Source organism: Schistocerca serialis, chromosome 2 (assembly GCF_023864345.2).
Source record: "Schistocerca serialis cubense isolate TAMUIC-IGC-003099 chromosome 2, iqSchSeri2.2, whole genome shotgun sequence".
Lineage (NCBI taxonomy): Eukaryota > Metazoa > Arthropoda > Insecta > Orthoptera > Acrididae > Schistocerca > Schistocerca serialis.
This window is the reverse complement of record NC_064639.1, coordinates 845,800,937-845,814,946: the sequence shown is the minus strand read 5'-3', so window position 1 is coordinate 845,814,946 and position 14,010 is coordinate 845,800,937. Positions and strand designations below refer to the sequence as shown.

The 14,010-nt window shown below is 46.3% G+C and overlaps 1 protein-coding gene across 1 annotated transcript in view; it reads left to right on the top strand.

Moving 5' to 3' along the window:
* LOC126456458 (uncharacterized) overlaps positions 1-10,466 on the top strand; it is a 171,440-nt gene extending 160,974 nt beyond the window's left edge. The window contains exons 3-4 of the mRNA XM_050092208.1: positions 8,043-8,320; positions 10,352-10,466. Of these exons, the coding sequence (XP_049948165.1) occupies positions 8,043-8,320; positions 10,352-10,466 (393 nt within the window). The remainder of the gene's footprint in view (positions 1-8,042; positions 8,321-10,351) is intronic.
* Positions 10,467-14,010: the final 3,544 nt, after the last annotated feature.

Below are 14,010 nucleotides of genomic sequence, written 5' to 3'. Positions count from 1 at the left end.
CTCATGACAGGCTTCACGTTGCATCAAGATTTATTCTGTATTCACATTTTCACAAAAGCTGTTTGCTTAAACACGACTGCGTACACAGCTCTGAAATAGTTTTCCTACGCCCTTTCTGACACGCTAGAAGTTAGCATAAAGTTTAAACCACACAAAGTCGTAGTTTACTCTGTACCTATGTAATACGAAGAACGGTCAAAAGGAAATACTTTTCATCGTAGTAATCTAGGCTTCGCTTTCTGCTGCATAGAACGATGACGAGTGGCATGTGAGTCCCACTTGACGCTGTTTGCATCCCAATAGCCAAATCCGTCCGCCAAGCCTATCAATATTATCACATCTCTCTCATTCGCCAAAAGTTTCACCTCCAACATTAACAAGCCGTTTAATCCTACGAAGCTTTTCAAGAGCTCCACAATGCCTTTATACAGGCTTGTGCAGTAAATGTGCGACACTTTGTTTCGAACATAATTTATGAGTCGCACTAGATATCCTGTTGAGTATAACAAGAACAGTAGCAGGAGAGCTTGCAGAAACAAATAAGTTACCAAATGACGTGAATTCACGATACCGTCCTTAGGAGACTAGTGTTTACAACATGGCCGACAACTGACGTCTAACAACGCAGCAACTATCGACAGCTGTGTTACTTTTTCACGAAACAACGCGGTGAGTGAGTCCCTTACCAAAGATCCAATCACAATCAGTACTGGAAGCGAAGCGGCCTCAGTCGATGCATGTTTATTCTTCGGAGAATACTGATGCGATACGATTTGCTCTACAGAAAAGTCCCGGAAAATTGTGCGGAAAGGCCTCAGTGCAACCGGACACATCTGGACGCTCCGTTCAACGGATTCTTAAAAGTGACCTCCGAATGTCCCCGTACAAGATGACCTCTGCTCAGAAGCTTACTGCAGAACACAAACTGCACAATCTACCGTTTGCCCACTGGGCGGAGGATAGGAAACAAACACTTAAAAAGGTTTGGTTTTCAGACGAGGCGCACTTTCATTTGGACGGTGTGATTAACAAACAAAATGTACGCTTTTGCGCTTCTGAAAATCTGCAGGAGCTTCATGAACGACAGCGTCATGCTCCGAGGATTACGGTGTGGGCCGCAATTTCCAGTCACGAACTTACCGGACCTTTTTTCTGTGAGGAAACTATGAACAGTGCGCATTATTTGTGCATGCTCCACAATAACTTCGTTCCACAGCTTTCTGCTACTGCGTTGCCCTCCAACACGCAGTGGTTCATGCAAGTCGGAGCAAGACCACTGTCAACAATGTGTTGGATTTCTTACGCTAGTGTTTCGACATGCGATCATTTCACTCAGATTTCCAGGTCGTTTCAATGACGGGCAAATTTGGCCCCCAATAGTCCTACTCTCAAACCGTGTGACTTCTTCCTTTGTGGTCACCCACAGGAAATAATTTCTCGAAACGTCCTCACGACTTAATGGAGCTCAGACGCCTTATTCTTCAAGCTTGCTGTGAAATCACGGAAGACGTACTCCGTAGGATTATCGCTAACAGCAGTGTTCCTGTGAAGAAAGTTAGGAATCAAAATGGTGGACATATCGGGCATGTGCTGAGCTAGAACAATTATCCACAGAGTGCTATTCACGGTAGTATATATTCTTTTGAGTTTGCCTTGACAACCAAGTGTTTATTCAAAAACAAAATGGTGAAATTTTTCTTGCGCCATCCCGTAAAAGTATATCGTTCCATTTAAAGAAAAAAAAATACTTCCACCTCTCGGTTTGTGTAAGAGTTAAGAAGATCAAACACATGAAAGATTGCTTGCCTTTTTCGTACTCCAGGGTGGTCTACGAGAACAATTTTCAAGTAAACCTAGTCCGTTGATTTAAAGAAAAAGAACATTCGTTTCTACAAAATCAAATAATAACATCTTTTATTCCATTTACATGGTCACTTACGAAAAATTATGTCAACGTAATGGAGGCCATTCTATTGAATACAGGGTTAACCCTCTGCCAGAAATTATTCCTTAGACCAATCAAAACCACCTCTTCTTTAATGGCAGCTTTCAACCTCATTAACATTTGGGATTTGTTAACACTAAAACGTTCTTTCAAATACCTTCACAACAAAACCACAAACCAAAAAGTGTGGTTGGAAATAAAAAATCATCGTGTTTATCCGTCGTCTCCTCAGTTCTGGCAGAACGCTTACGAATCTTTCGGATTTCACTGTCACTGTTATGCTGTCCTCCTAAAAAACAGAAAAAAGTGGAGATAATGCTAACAGCAGCTACGGCGTATCACTCATGCACACGTGAATGGTGAACAGGGGTTTCATGAAATATGCAAAGCTATTCAAGGGTCCAAGCACGACAGTTCTGTTTGTTAATTGATCATTTAAGTGAAAAATGTGCCTCATCGTTCATCAATAGTATTGCACTTAGGTCGACTTCAAAGACCAGTTGCATACGCACAATAAAGTGTTCTCGTTGTTGTAGGCGCGTATCTTTGATCTGATGATCCACCAGCAATTTAGACAGTTGGGAATTTCATTCCAAACACATCCCCCCCCCCCCCCTGACTGCGGCCTCATCCGTAAACAGTGTGCATGTTGACACACGTATTGTATCTGACTGCTGATAATTGCCTCTGTCTCAATGGTTTGTTTTCAAGTGTCCACGCTTTCTTCATAAGATCGTGATGCCTTCTTCTTGAGAACGTTCTTGTTGTTCAGAAAGATGTAAGTCATTGCACGATCATATTGCGATTTGGAGCTGTTCAATTAAAAGCGTGAAAAAGTATCTGCCGAGATGCAACGACTGGCTCAGTATTTAGGACAATGGTATATTATGAGAATTCGTGATGCTGTATCGCCCACTGTTCCATTACTATGAAATGGAGACCCGAAGTCAATAACGTAAGGGCCGTCTCGTTGCAACCACTGACAGCGGGATACTAGGTGACCTAAAAGCATGTCTTCCGTATGTCAGCCTGTTATCAGTTGCCGAAAGCCTCGTCCACGAAGTTCAAGGAGTGTTAAGTGGACATATTCGTTAACACTAGTTTTCAAATAAACTTAATACAATAATTTTAAGAAAAAAAACTGTTATATGTACAAAGGCAAAGATAAACATCCCGTGGCCGCGCGGGGTAGCCGACCGGTTTGAGGTGCCTTGTCACGGTCCGCGCGGCTCCCCCCGTCGGAGGTTCGAGTCCTCCCTCGGGCATCGGTGTGTGTGTTGTCCTTAGTGTAAGTTAGTTTAAGTCAGATTAAGTAGTGCGTAAGCTTATGGACCGATGATCCCAGCAGTTTGGTCCGTAAGACCTTACGACAAATTTCCAATAAACATCTTCGATTTACACGGTGACATAGGAAAAATTATGTCGACCTAATGACGGCCATTCTCTGGATATATCTCGCAGAAATCGGTGGTACACAGCACCTGTTAATCTGTTTGGTAAAGTGTATGATCCTATGAGTTCAAATCAAATGGCTCTGAGCACGATGGGACTTAACATCTGTGATCATCAGTCCCCTAGAACTTAGAACTACTTAAACCTAACTACCTAAGGACATCACACACATCCATGCCCAAGGCAGGATTCGAACCTGCGACCGTAGCGGTCGCGCGGTTCGAGACTGAAGCGCCTAGAACCTCTCGGCCCTAAGGCCGGTTCCTATGAATCTTTCACCGACAATTCTTGTCCATACACTGATAATGAAGCAATCATGGTGTCTCACCTCCATGATTGCTCCAGTGTTTGCCTCTACTCATAAGTGCGTATGTGGTAATCTACTATGCCATCTCTTATGAATCCAGGCTACACCAACGAATACTACACATTGAACGTCACAAGTAAACCACTTCGTATAAGAACCGGTATTCGTTTCCGGACATATAACTGTAGGAACTTTTCTTTTAGTTTTGACCAGTGCTGCCTCCTGTAGGGATTTGTGACTTTTTTTAAACACCCTCTACTTGTCATAATTCTGGAAGCAGATATAGTTTTCAACACTGCAGTGTAATTCAACAAGAAAATGTTATATTTTCAAATTAATAAAGAAAGCAATGCCATAATGAATCCTCCAGTGACTGTCCTAAGTGCTACATTGAATGGCTACCCCTGCATTGGCTATTAGTACGATTTGTATTAAAAGACTACTTCAGAAAATTGGATCTGCTGTATGATATGCACAAAGACGAACTGAAACCATAAACAGTGCAGATTAATGCGGTGTGGCTAATTCATGAAGCTCTGTCAATAACTGAAAGGCGAATATTTTCAAACCGTCAACATTTGAATATTGACAATGTTGAGAATTTCTGTGGGGCCATTAATACTGGTGGTCTATATTTCTAATACTGGCAATACGTCAAAATGCGCTCTCGGACAGACATTACACTGACGCTTTTACAATCATATTGAACGCATGAGGGGCCGTTAATGCCTTACGCGGCTGACGGTGTACAGTGATTGCACCTAGCGTTATGACACTGCAGCCAGTTCACTGAGGAACTCCAAAAATGTTCAAATGTGTGTGAAATCCTATGGAACTTAACTGCTAAGGTCATCAGTCCCTAAGCTTACACACTACTTAACCTAAATTATCCTAAGGACAAACACACACACCTATGCCCGAGGGAGGACTGGAACCTCCGCCGGGACCAGCCGCACAGTCCATGACTGCAGCGCCTGAGACCGCTCGGCTAATCCCGTGCGGCTGGGGAACTTCCTCTGCGCAACAAAACTTTCTTATAGGGACAGCAATCTAGTGAGGTGGAGCAGTGCATAAGACACACACTAGCTGGACAAATATATCCGAACACCTATTAGTTGGCATTAATTAGAGTGCGTCAGCCTGCGCTTATATGACAGAATGAACACTTTCAGTGAGGTGTCTGAATGTCTTGAGAACTAGCAACCGATTCTTCGTCAAGAGTAGAAACTGGACAAGGTAGTGATGTTGGATGCAGGGGTCTGGAGTGAAGTTGGCGTTCTAACACACCCCAAAGATGTTCCCTAGGGTTCAGGTCGGGACTCTGGACAGGTCGTTCCATTTCAGGAATGTTGTTGTCCACAGACCATTGCCTCACAGATGCTGCCTTGTGAGTGAGTGCATTGTCACGGTGGCACAAACAACCATTGTCTTAAGAGTTTTATTCTACTGTAAACGGCATACAACGCTGTAAAATAGGTCTATATCCTTCCCAACTTAGCGTTTTCTTAAGCGCAATGAGGGGACCACACTCTGTCCATCAAAAACACCCCTATACCCTGAACACCACCTCCTTCATACTTCACTGTTGGCAATACACGAGATGGAAGGTAAGGTTGTTCAGGCATTCACCAAACCCAAACTCTTCCATCGGATTGTCACAGGGTACAGTGTGATTCATCCCTCCAGATCACTCGTTTCCAGTCATCCCCAGTCCAGTGGCGTCGCTCTAACTCACGTGTCGCTTAGCATTGAGTACAGAAATGTGTGGCCGGCCGGGGTGACCGAGCGGTTCTAGGCGCTACAGTCTGGAACCGCGCGACCGCTACGGTCGCAGGTTCGAATTCTGCCTCGGGCAAGGATGTGTGTGATGTCCTTAGGTTAGTTAGGTTTAAGCAGTTCTAAGTTGTAGGGGACTGATGACCTCAAAAGTTAAGTTGGTTCAAATGGCTCTGAGCACTATGGGACTTAACTGCTGAGGTCATCAGTCCCCTAGAACTTAGAACTACTTAAACCTAATTAACCTAAGGACATCACACACATCCATGCCCGAGGCAGGATTCGAACCTGCGACCGTAGCGGTCGCGCGGTTCCAGACTGTAGCGCCTACAACCGCTCGGCCAAGAAGTTAAGTCCCATAGTTCTCAGAGCCATTTGAACCATTTGATTTGAACAGAAATGTGTGGCCAATGGGCAGCTGCTCGACCATTGTATCCCGTTCTTTTTATTTCCTATGTACAGTCACTGTCCTAGCTGGGCTACTGGTAGCAGTCTGGAACTCAGGAGTGACTCCATTAGCTGAACTCTCGCGACTTTTCGTCGCCATCTTCGGCAGTGTTCGACGCTCCCTGTTCGTCAGTACACGAGATCTGCTTAGCCCTGGTTTAGCTGTGTTTGTCCCTTCACGTTCCCAGTCCAGTTTCACATCTCCAACAGTCGACTTTGTCGCTGTGTCCCTTCTGGATCTGCTACTCAGGTGACAACCAACGACTAATCCACGTTCGAAGACACAGCCTGTCCTGACTGATCCATTCAGCTACTACTGTTTCTCTACTGACGCAGTACACGCCGCCTCTTTTTGTACCACCGGCTCCTACCTCGTGATATCTAGCGGTCAATTCCGTGTCAGATAGGATGTGCGGATACTTTTCATCATATACCAGGTGATCAAAAAGTCAGTATAAATTTGAAAAATGAATAAATCACGGAATAATATTGATAGAGAGGTACAAATTGACTCACAAGCTTGGAATGACATGGGGTTTTATTAGAACCAAAGAAATACAAACGTTCAAAAAATGTCCGACAGATGGCGCTTCATCTGATCAGAATAGCAATAATTAGCATAACAAAGTAAGACAAAGCATAGATGATGTTCTTTACAGGAAATGCTCAATATGTCCACCATCATTCCTCAACAATAACTGCAGTCGAGGAATAATGTTGTGAACAGCACTGTAAAGCATGTCTGGAGTTATGGTGAGGCATTGGCGTCGGATGTTGTGTTTCAGCATCCCTAGAGATGTCGGTCGATCACGATACACTTGCGACTTCAGGTAACCCCAAAGCCAATAATCGCACGGACTGAGAGGTCCGGGGACCTGGGAGGCCAAGCATGACGAAAGTGGCGGCTGAGCACACGATCATCACCATACGACGTGCGCAAGAGATCTTTCACGCGCCTAGCAATATGGGGTGGAGCGCCATCCTGCATAAACATCGTACGTTCCAGCAGGTGTTTATCAGCCAGGCTGGGGATGATGCGATTCTGTAACATATCGACATACCTCTCACCCGGCACAGTAGTAGTTACAAAACCAGAATCACGCATTTCCTCGAAGAAAAAAGGCCCGATAACGGTAGATGTGGTAAATCCAACCCATACCGTGACTTTCTCGTCGTGCAATGGAGTTTCCACGACAGTTCTAGGATTTTTGGTAGCCCAAATTCTGCAGTTGTGGGCGTTGACAGACCCTCGGAGCGTTAAATGAGCTCCGTCGGTCCACAACACGGTACTCAACCAATCGTCATCTTCCACCGTCTTTTGAAACGCCCACACCGCAAATGCATTCCGCTTCACTAAATCGCCAGGTAACAGTTCACGATGCCGATGGATTTTGTACGGATAGCATCGGAGGGTACGCCTAAGTGCCAACCAAACAGTAGTGTACGGAATGCCGGTGCGACGTGCGACTGCACGAGCGCTGACTTCCCCGTGCATAGACGAACCCGCTACAGTCTCCATTTCTTCCTGAACTGTCTCAGCAGCATTACGCCTTGTGCTCGGTCGGCCACTACGGGGTCTATCGTCTAAACAACCCATGGCTTCGAACTTCGAAATCATTCTCGCCACAGCTGCATTTGTCAACGGACCTTTACCCGTTCGAATCCCCTTCCTATGGCGATAGGATCGTAACGCTGAACTAGCACATTCCCCATTCTGATAATACAGCTTCACTAAAAGCGCCTTTTCAGGTAGCGTCAACATGCTGCGACTGCTGGCGCATCTGATTCTCTCTCTCATTACAGCTCCTTTTATACACGATTGTCATGCGCAGTCACTGACGTTTTGCTGTCTAGCGCCATCTGTCGGACATTTTGTGAACTTTTTTCTATTTTAATAAAGCCCCATGTCATTCCAAACATGTGTGTCAATTTTTACCTCTCTATCTACATTATTCCGCGGTTTTATTAAGTTTTCAAATTTATGCTGACTTTTTGATACCCGGTACTGTAAGACTTACATTTTGGAGAATCTGCGTCCATGCTGCTGTCCGGCCATCCACAAGTGAGGTAGCCTTAGTGTGGTGTGGTGACGTGTGGTTGCGGCTGCCACGGCAGGTGGTCCTGGTGGCAGTGGCGGCGGTGGCGGCGGCGGCGCCCGCCAAGGAGGAGCGCGCGCTGGTAGCGGAGCAGCTGGAGCGCGAGGCGCTGGAGCAGGCGCGCAACGCCAAGTACTCGTACGAGACGCACATCGACGACGGCATCGCCGACCAGTCGCAGCACCGCTCCGAGGTGCGCGACGGCCTCAGCACGCGCGGCTCCTTCTCCTACAGCGACGGCTACCTCCGCCGCAACGTCGAGTACGTCAGCGACGAGGGCGGCTTCAAGGTCCTCAAGTGAGTCTCTCTCCTCTCCCCAATCCTCTCCCCCGACCCTCTCCCACACCCCTCTCCCCCACTCCCATCCCTCTCCTTTCCGTCATTATCTAGTGCCAAACTCCCTTTAGTATTCAGTTCCCTTTAGTATTAATTGTCATTCTAATACTTTTTATTACAGCCTATACTTGTATTATTGCGACAACAGACTGTAGTAAAAAGATCATCTTAGTGAAAAGAATGCAACACAATCAAAAACTGCTTTCAGTGGCACTAAGGTGCGTACTGAGGGGTTGTGATGTTATTGATTCATTTGTCACGATCATCGCCGATCAGATATTGCTCTGGAGGCCTCTCTATGCGTTCCTGGCTCTAGCTGAAAAGGCCCAGGGCACATACGGTGTCGGATGCAGAGAACTTGCCTAAGGAACTTGCACATTTAAGGGCGGTGTTCAGAGACAATGGATACTCGACCCGGCAAGTTAATAGGGCCTTCTCAGCTAGAGCCAAGAACCGGGAAGTGGATAAAGAGGAGAACGCGCCAGACAAGTCCCTAGCTTTCCTACCCCTTCGTTGGAAATATCTCCGTCGAGATAGCGAGAATTCTTAATAATTTTCATATAAAGTGGTTTTTCGTCTGCCTTCTAAGATTTCGGATTTGCTGGGATCGGTGAAGGATGATCTGTTACTGCGGAAGGCGGGAATTTACAAAATACCGTATCAATGTGGTATGGCCTACTTAGGACAGACAACGCGTACAGTGGAAGTGCGTTGTACAGAACATCAACGTTGCACTCGCCTACTGCAACCCAGCAAGTTTGCAGTTGCGGGCTATTGTATTTGTAATGGATATTCAATGGAGTACGACAAAACTTCGATTTTGGCCACAGCAACAAGTTTTTGGGACTCCATTATCAAAGAATCCGTTGAAATATGCATTGCGGGAAATCTAATGAACCATGACAGTAGTTACCGATTGAATAACGCATGGAATGCCGTCATCTCCAAATTTGCTCGAGACGAAGACGCCAGAAGACTTCGATAGCTGCGGCCAGCGACAATACCGACGCCAGCTGAATCTTGCAGTTCCAACAGCGAGGGCGCTGTCGCTGGGCGGTATGGCCCGTCTGTCTCCGCGACTGCAAAGCATGCGCGGCAGTACTATCAGCGCACTATATAAGACGTAGCGGAGAACATCTTCGTCAGTCCTCGTTCGGCTCACCTGAAGATGGCTGGCAGTTGTCCAGCCGAAATATCGCGCAATGAAGTTTACTACGATCGGCTGCAAGCCCGAAATCTTTTTGAACAGCTTCAGCCACTTGAACGGGGTAGCATTATAGCCCTGCGGGAAGCTGCATGGAAGTATCGACGGATTGCTGCACATGCTGGGCACAGTGTATCGGAGATGAGTTGCTGCTTTCAGCAGTGGTCTGTGAAACATTCCCACACTCTAGGCCAGGTTCTGGCGTCCGCTTAGTACAGACGTACATCGAGGACGACGCACTGTGCGAACAACGGTGACCGACCAAACATCATCCAGAGACGAAATCAGGGCACATATCGCATCTGCTGTGTCACCCAAAGACCATTGGGAAGCTTCTGCTTGCAGGAGGGGTACGATCACGTGTGAGTCAGGCCAGGCTACCACCGACTCAACGACAGCGCCAAGCGCGGTTACTCTGCTGTCGTGAAAGAGTTGACTGGATGATGGAATGGCACTCTATTGTCTCCAGTGATTAGAGTAGGTTCAGTCTGTAGACCTGGTGTTTGCAAAGCGTTCCACAAAGAAATCGCAAACGTCACTGTAATTATGGCGATGTTTACACCATGTATGCAAAACAAATACGCGCTGTTTCACAGCTGACTTTCTGTTCGTTGTTTCTCAGATACTAAAAACAACATAACCTCAACCTAACCTCAGACTAGTAGTGACAGCTGACTTACGGCCCATCTTGTATATTTCACCGGCAGAGAATGATGCTAGATAAACAAAGTGTCTGTGTGACTGGGAAGTAAGTGGTGGTAATGTGTGTGTCTGTGGTGTGTTCGCAGGGATGAGGTGGAGCCACTGGCCGGCCCCAAGGAGAACCCGGAGGGCACGGCGTCCGTCCGCACCGTGGTCGACGGCCAAGAGATCACCTACTCCGTGCACAGCGTGCCGGAGTAACGCCCACCACCTCCATCCACCTTCTGCCGTCTGCCTGTGTACATAGCTCGTAACGCGCTCTGACCCAATAAACTGCTGCTTCCACTCTCGCCACAGTCTCTTTTATTTTACGGCTCCTTCCTGGTCACAAACATCCCGGTCAACAGCGAACCCAGGATCTCTGCTAATTGGACGTATGCTGGTGGGAAACGGGGGAGAGGGAAGCGAGTGGGGAGGTGACTACTTTAGCAAACGCAGGAATCGCCTGGAGAGAACGCTGCAACTGTCGTAATTAATGTTCATATGAATCGCCACAGGTTGCTTTTTGTTTGATATATGCGCTCATCAGGCGCGAGCATCCTCAGATATTCATTATCCTGGTGGTAAATACGAGGGTCATTCTATAAGTAAAGGTGCTTAGTTTTTCCAGACATTTTTATTCCACCTAATAAAAGAAAACTAATTTCACAACATATTTTGATACATTTGTCATTTTTCTACGTAGTCTCCCTCAAAATACACATTTATCGTAGCGCTCCATCGTCTTTCCTTTGCTTTCCTTCTGCATGCCCTGTTGTTGGACCAGTCACTAGTCCTCTTTCAATAGTGCTTTCGGCCCCAAAAACTTGTTCAGTTCGTGTCCAACTCCCGGCTATAGGCGATTGTTCAAAAACTTCTCACTTAAACTGCCGTAGCGTATCGTTCGTCAACCCCGCAGGTTGCGGACGAGTGTTACGTCGACGAAGCACAAAAAGCCGCTCGACAACCATGCACGCCATTTGTTTTGAACGGCGCGGCGAAGTCGGTGTGAAGGAATGGCAGATGACCGCTGCATTTATGGTCTCTCTTCTAGTCATAAAGTCGATAAGTAGGACGCTCTTTCGATGCGAAAACACTGTGATCATAAGGTTTTTGGTGTTTAGAATTTGTTTGACTTTCTTTATGAGTCATAACTGAAGGGCGGTCTGACACTTCTTCATCATGAACATTAGTTCATACACCATTAAACACGATGCACCACTTTCGAACTGATGCTTCATTCATCATATTTCCATGAACTTCGACTATCTGTCCGTAAATTTCGAAAGGGCGGACGTATTTTGGTTTCACAACTCGTATTACTCTACGAGCCTCACGCTTGGTGCGACTGTTAATTTTGTCGTACATTTTAAAATCGCACAAATAAACAATAAACGACCGTTTGTGTTCACTGTTAGCGTCATACTGACGCCAATTGCAAATTAGGTCTATGACACGGCGACGGCAATTGGAGAGAACTGCGCGTTTCATCAAATCAAAACATTCTTTACTTTTAAATAACACTCGTATAAGGGTTTTGGCACCTGCGCAACAAATACTTTTGATGTATGTGTGTGGTGGACGAAGCTAGTCAAACGAATCAGTTAATACGCGACCTATGTAGGCTTATCTCAACACCAGGTTAGTTTCGCTATGAATGGGCAAACAGTTTTGAGATTTCACGACAAATGACACGGGGTACACTTGCTACTGGCCGGCCGTGGTGGCCGAACGGCTCTAGGCGCTTCAGTCCGGAACCGTGCGACTCCTACGGTTGCAGGTTCGAATCCTGCCTTAGTTTTGAGATTTCACGACAAATGACACGGGGTACACTTGCTACTGGCCGGCCGTGGTGGCCGAACGGCTCTAGGCGTTTCAGTCCGGAACCGTGCGACTCCTACGGTTGCAGGTTCGAATCCTGCCTTAGGCATGGATGTGTGTGATGTCCTTAGGTTAGTTAGCTTTCAGTAGTTCTAAGTTCTAGGGGACTGATGACCTCAGCAGTTGAGTCCCATAGTGCTCAGAGCCATTTGAACCATTAAACACTTGCTACTGGTCATTATTCATTGCATGTTCCGGCTTTCTCCAAACCGATGCTGAATTATCTGTTTCACGGGGCAGGATGCGAGTTCGACTAGCGAACTTTTTTTTGTGGGGACAGGGAAGCTTGCCCTCACCTGCCCCTCACTGCGTTCGTCCTCGAACTCAGTTAGTATAGAACTTACCGTAAATCAGATAGTAAATGTGTGTCTTGCTTAATTCACTCAATCGGGAAGAAGAAGTACCCATAATATTTATTATTTTCGATGGTCTTTGGACATGGATTCGTTTAGTAACTGTAATTATTAATGTAGGTTGATTCTTACAAAGAAGAAGACAACAATCAGCCACTATTAATACTGCTATTTATTTAAGTAAATAGCGCCGTAACCGGTTTCGAACTGACAAGTTCATCATCAGACGGCTGTTCACATGATTTGCAAGATACACTTTACATAATCGCCAGCTTTCGATTTTTATTCCTCCATTGTGGCGAAATACTCTCGGTGTGTTGGTGCCATCGAAAATTCCGCGTGATTTTGTTGTGAAGTTGCTGGATTATATTTTTCAAATATTCCAAATATATGAAGCACTTATATAATTTACACATCACCATATTGTGCAAAGCACCACACACACATACACCAAAAAGTATTTGCCACATGTGAAGTTGACACAAAGATTGTAGATGTATTTGTAAGAATCAGCCTACATTAATTGTACACAGCCACGGTCTCACTATGTCACTTTTACGCAAAACAGCAACTGTAATTATTTCTAGCGAGGTAATAATTCAAAAAAATGGTTCAAATGGCTCTGAGTACTATGGGACTTAACATCTGAGGTCATCAGTCCCCTAGAACTTAGAACTACTTAAACCTAACTAACCTAAGGACATCACACACATCCATGCCCGAGGCAGGATTCGAACCTGCGACCGTAGCGGTCGCGTGGTTCCAGACTGTAGCGCCTAGAACCGCTCGGCCACTCCGGCCGGCTCACCAGTCTAAATCGGACATACATTGTCTAGCCACATTAATGTGACTACCTGTCGAAAACTCGAATTACCACCTTATGATGCGCGGACCGCTACGAGACATGCAGGAAGAGTGTCATTGAGGTTCTGCAAGGTGCCAACAGGGATTTGGAGTCATACCGACTCCACTGCCGCGGACAGCTGTGTAGGTTTCTCGGTTGAGGATAGAGGTGGTCCCGTAGAATCCAGGGTAGTTTGTTGGCCGTGGGAGTAAAGCCACGCACGTACACTGTGAGCTGTGTCAGACATCACATATTCTTGCTGGTAGATCCCATAGTGGCGAGGAAAACCAAACTACATGTAGGGGTGGACGTGGTCCTCAAGAACAGGTGCCTTCCAGAATGACGAAATCTCCCAGGGAGGCCACGGAACCATTACTTAGATCATATCGCACCCTACTCCGGCGTGGAACCATAAGACAATTGTTGCAGGGTGTTTGCTTTCAAACGTTTCACGCTGTACACGGAAAGGGCCATCTGTCCGACGAAGCATTAAACGTGATTGAACTGAAAAGATACCTGTCGCCACTCAGTGGACGTCAGGTTGCGATAAGTTCCAGCGTACGTCGACGATGGACAGCAGTCAGCATTGGTGCATGAAACAGGCACCTGCTACGGAGGCGCAAACGCAGTAACGTTCGCTGAACGGACGTTGAGGAAACACTGTTGCTAGCACCTTGGTTCATCTGGG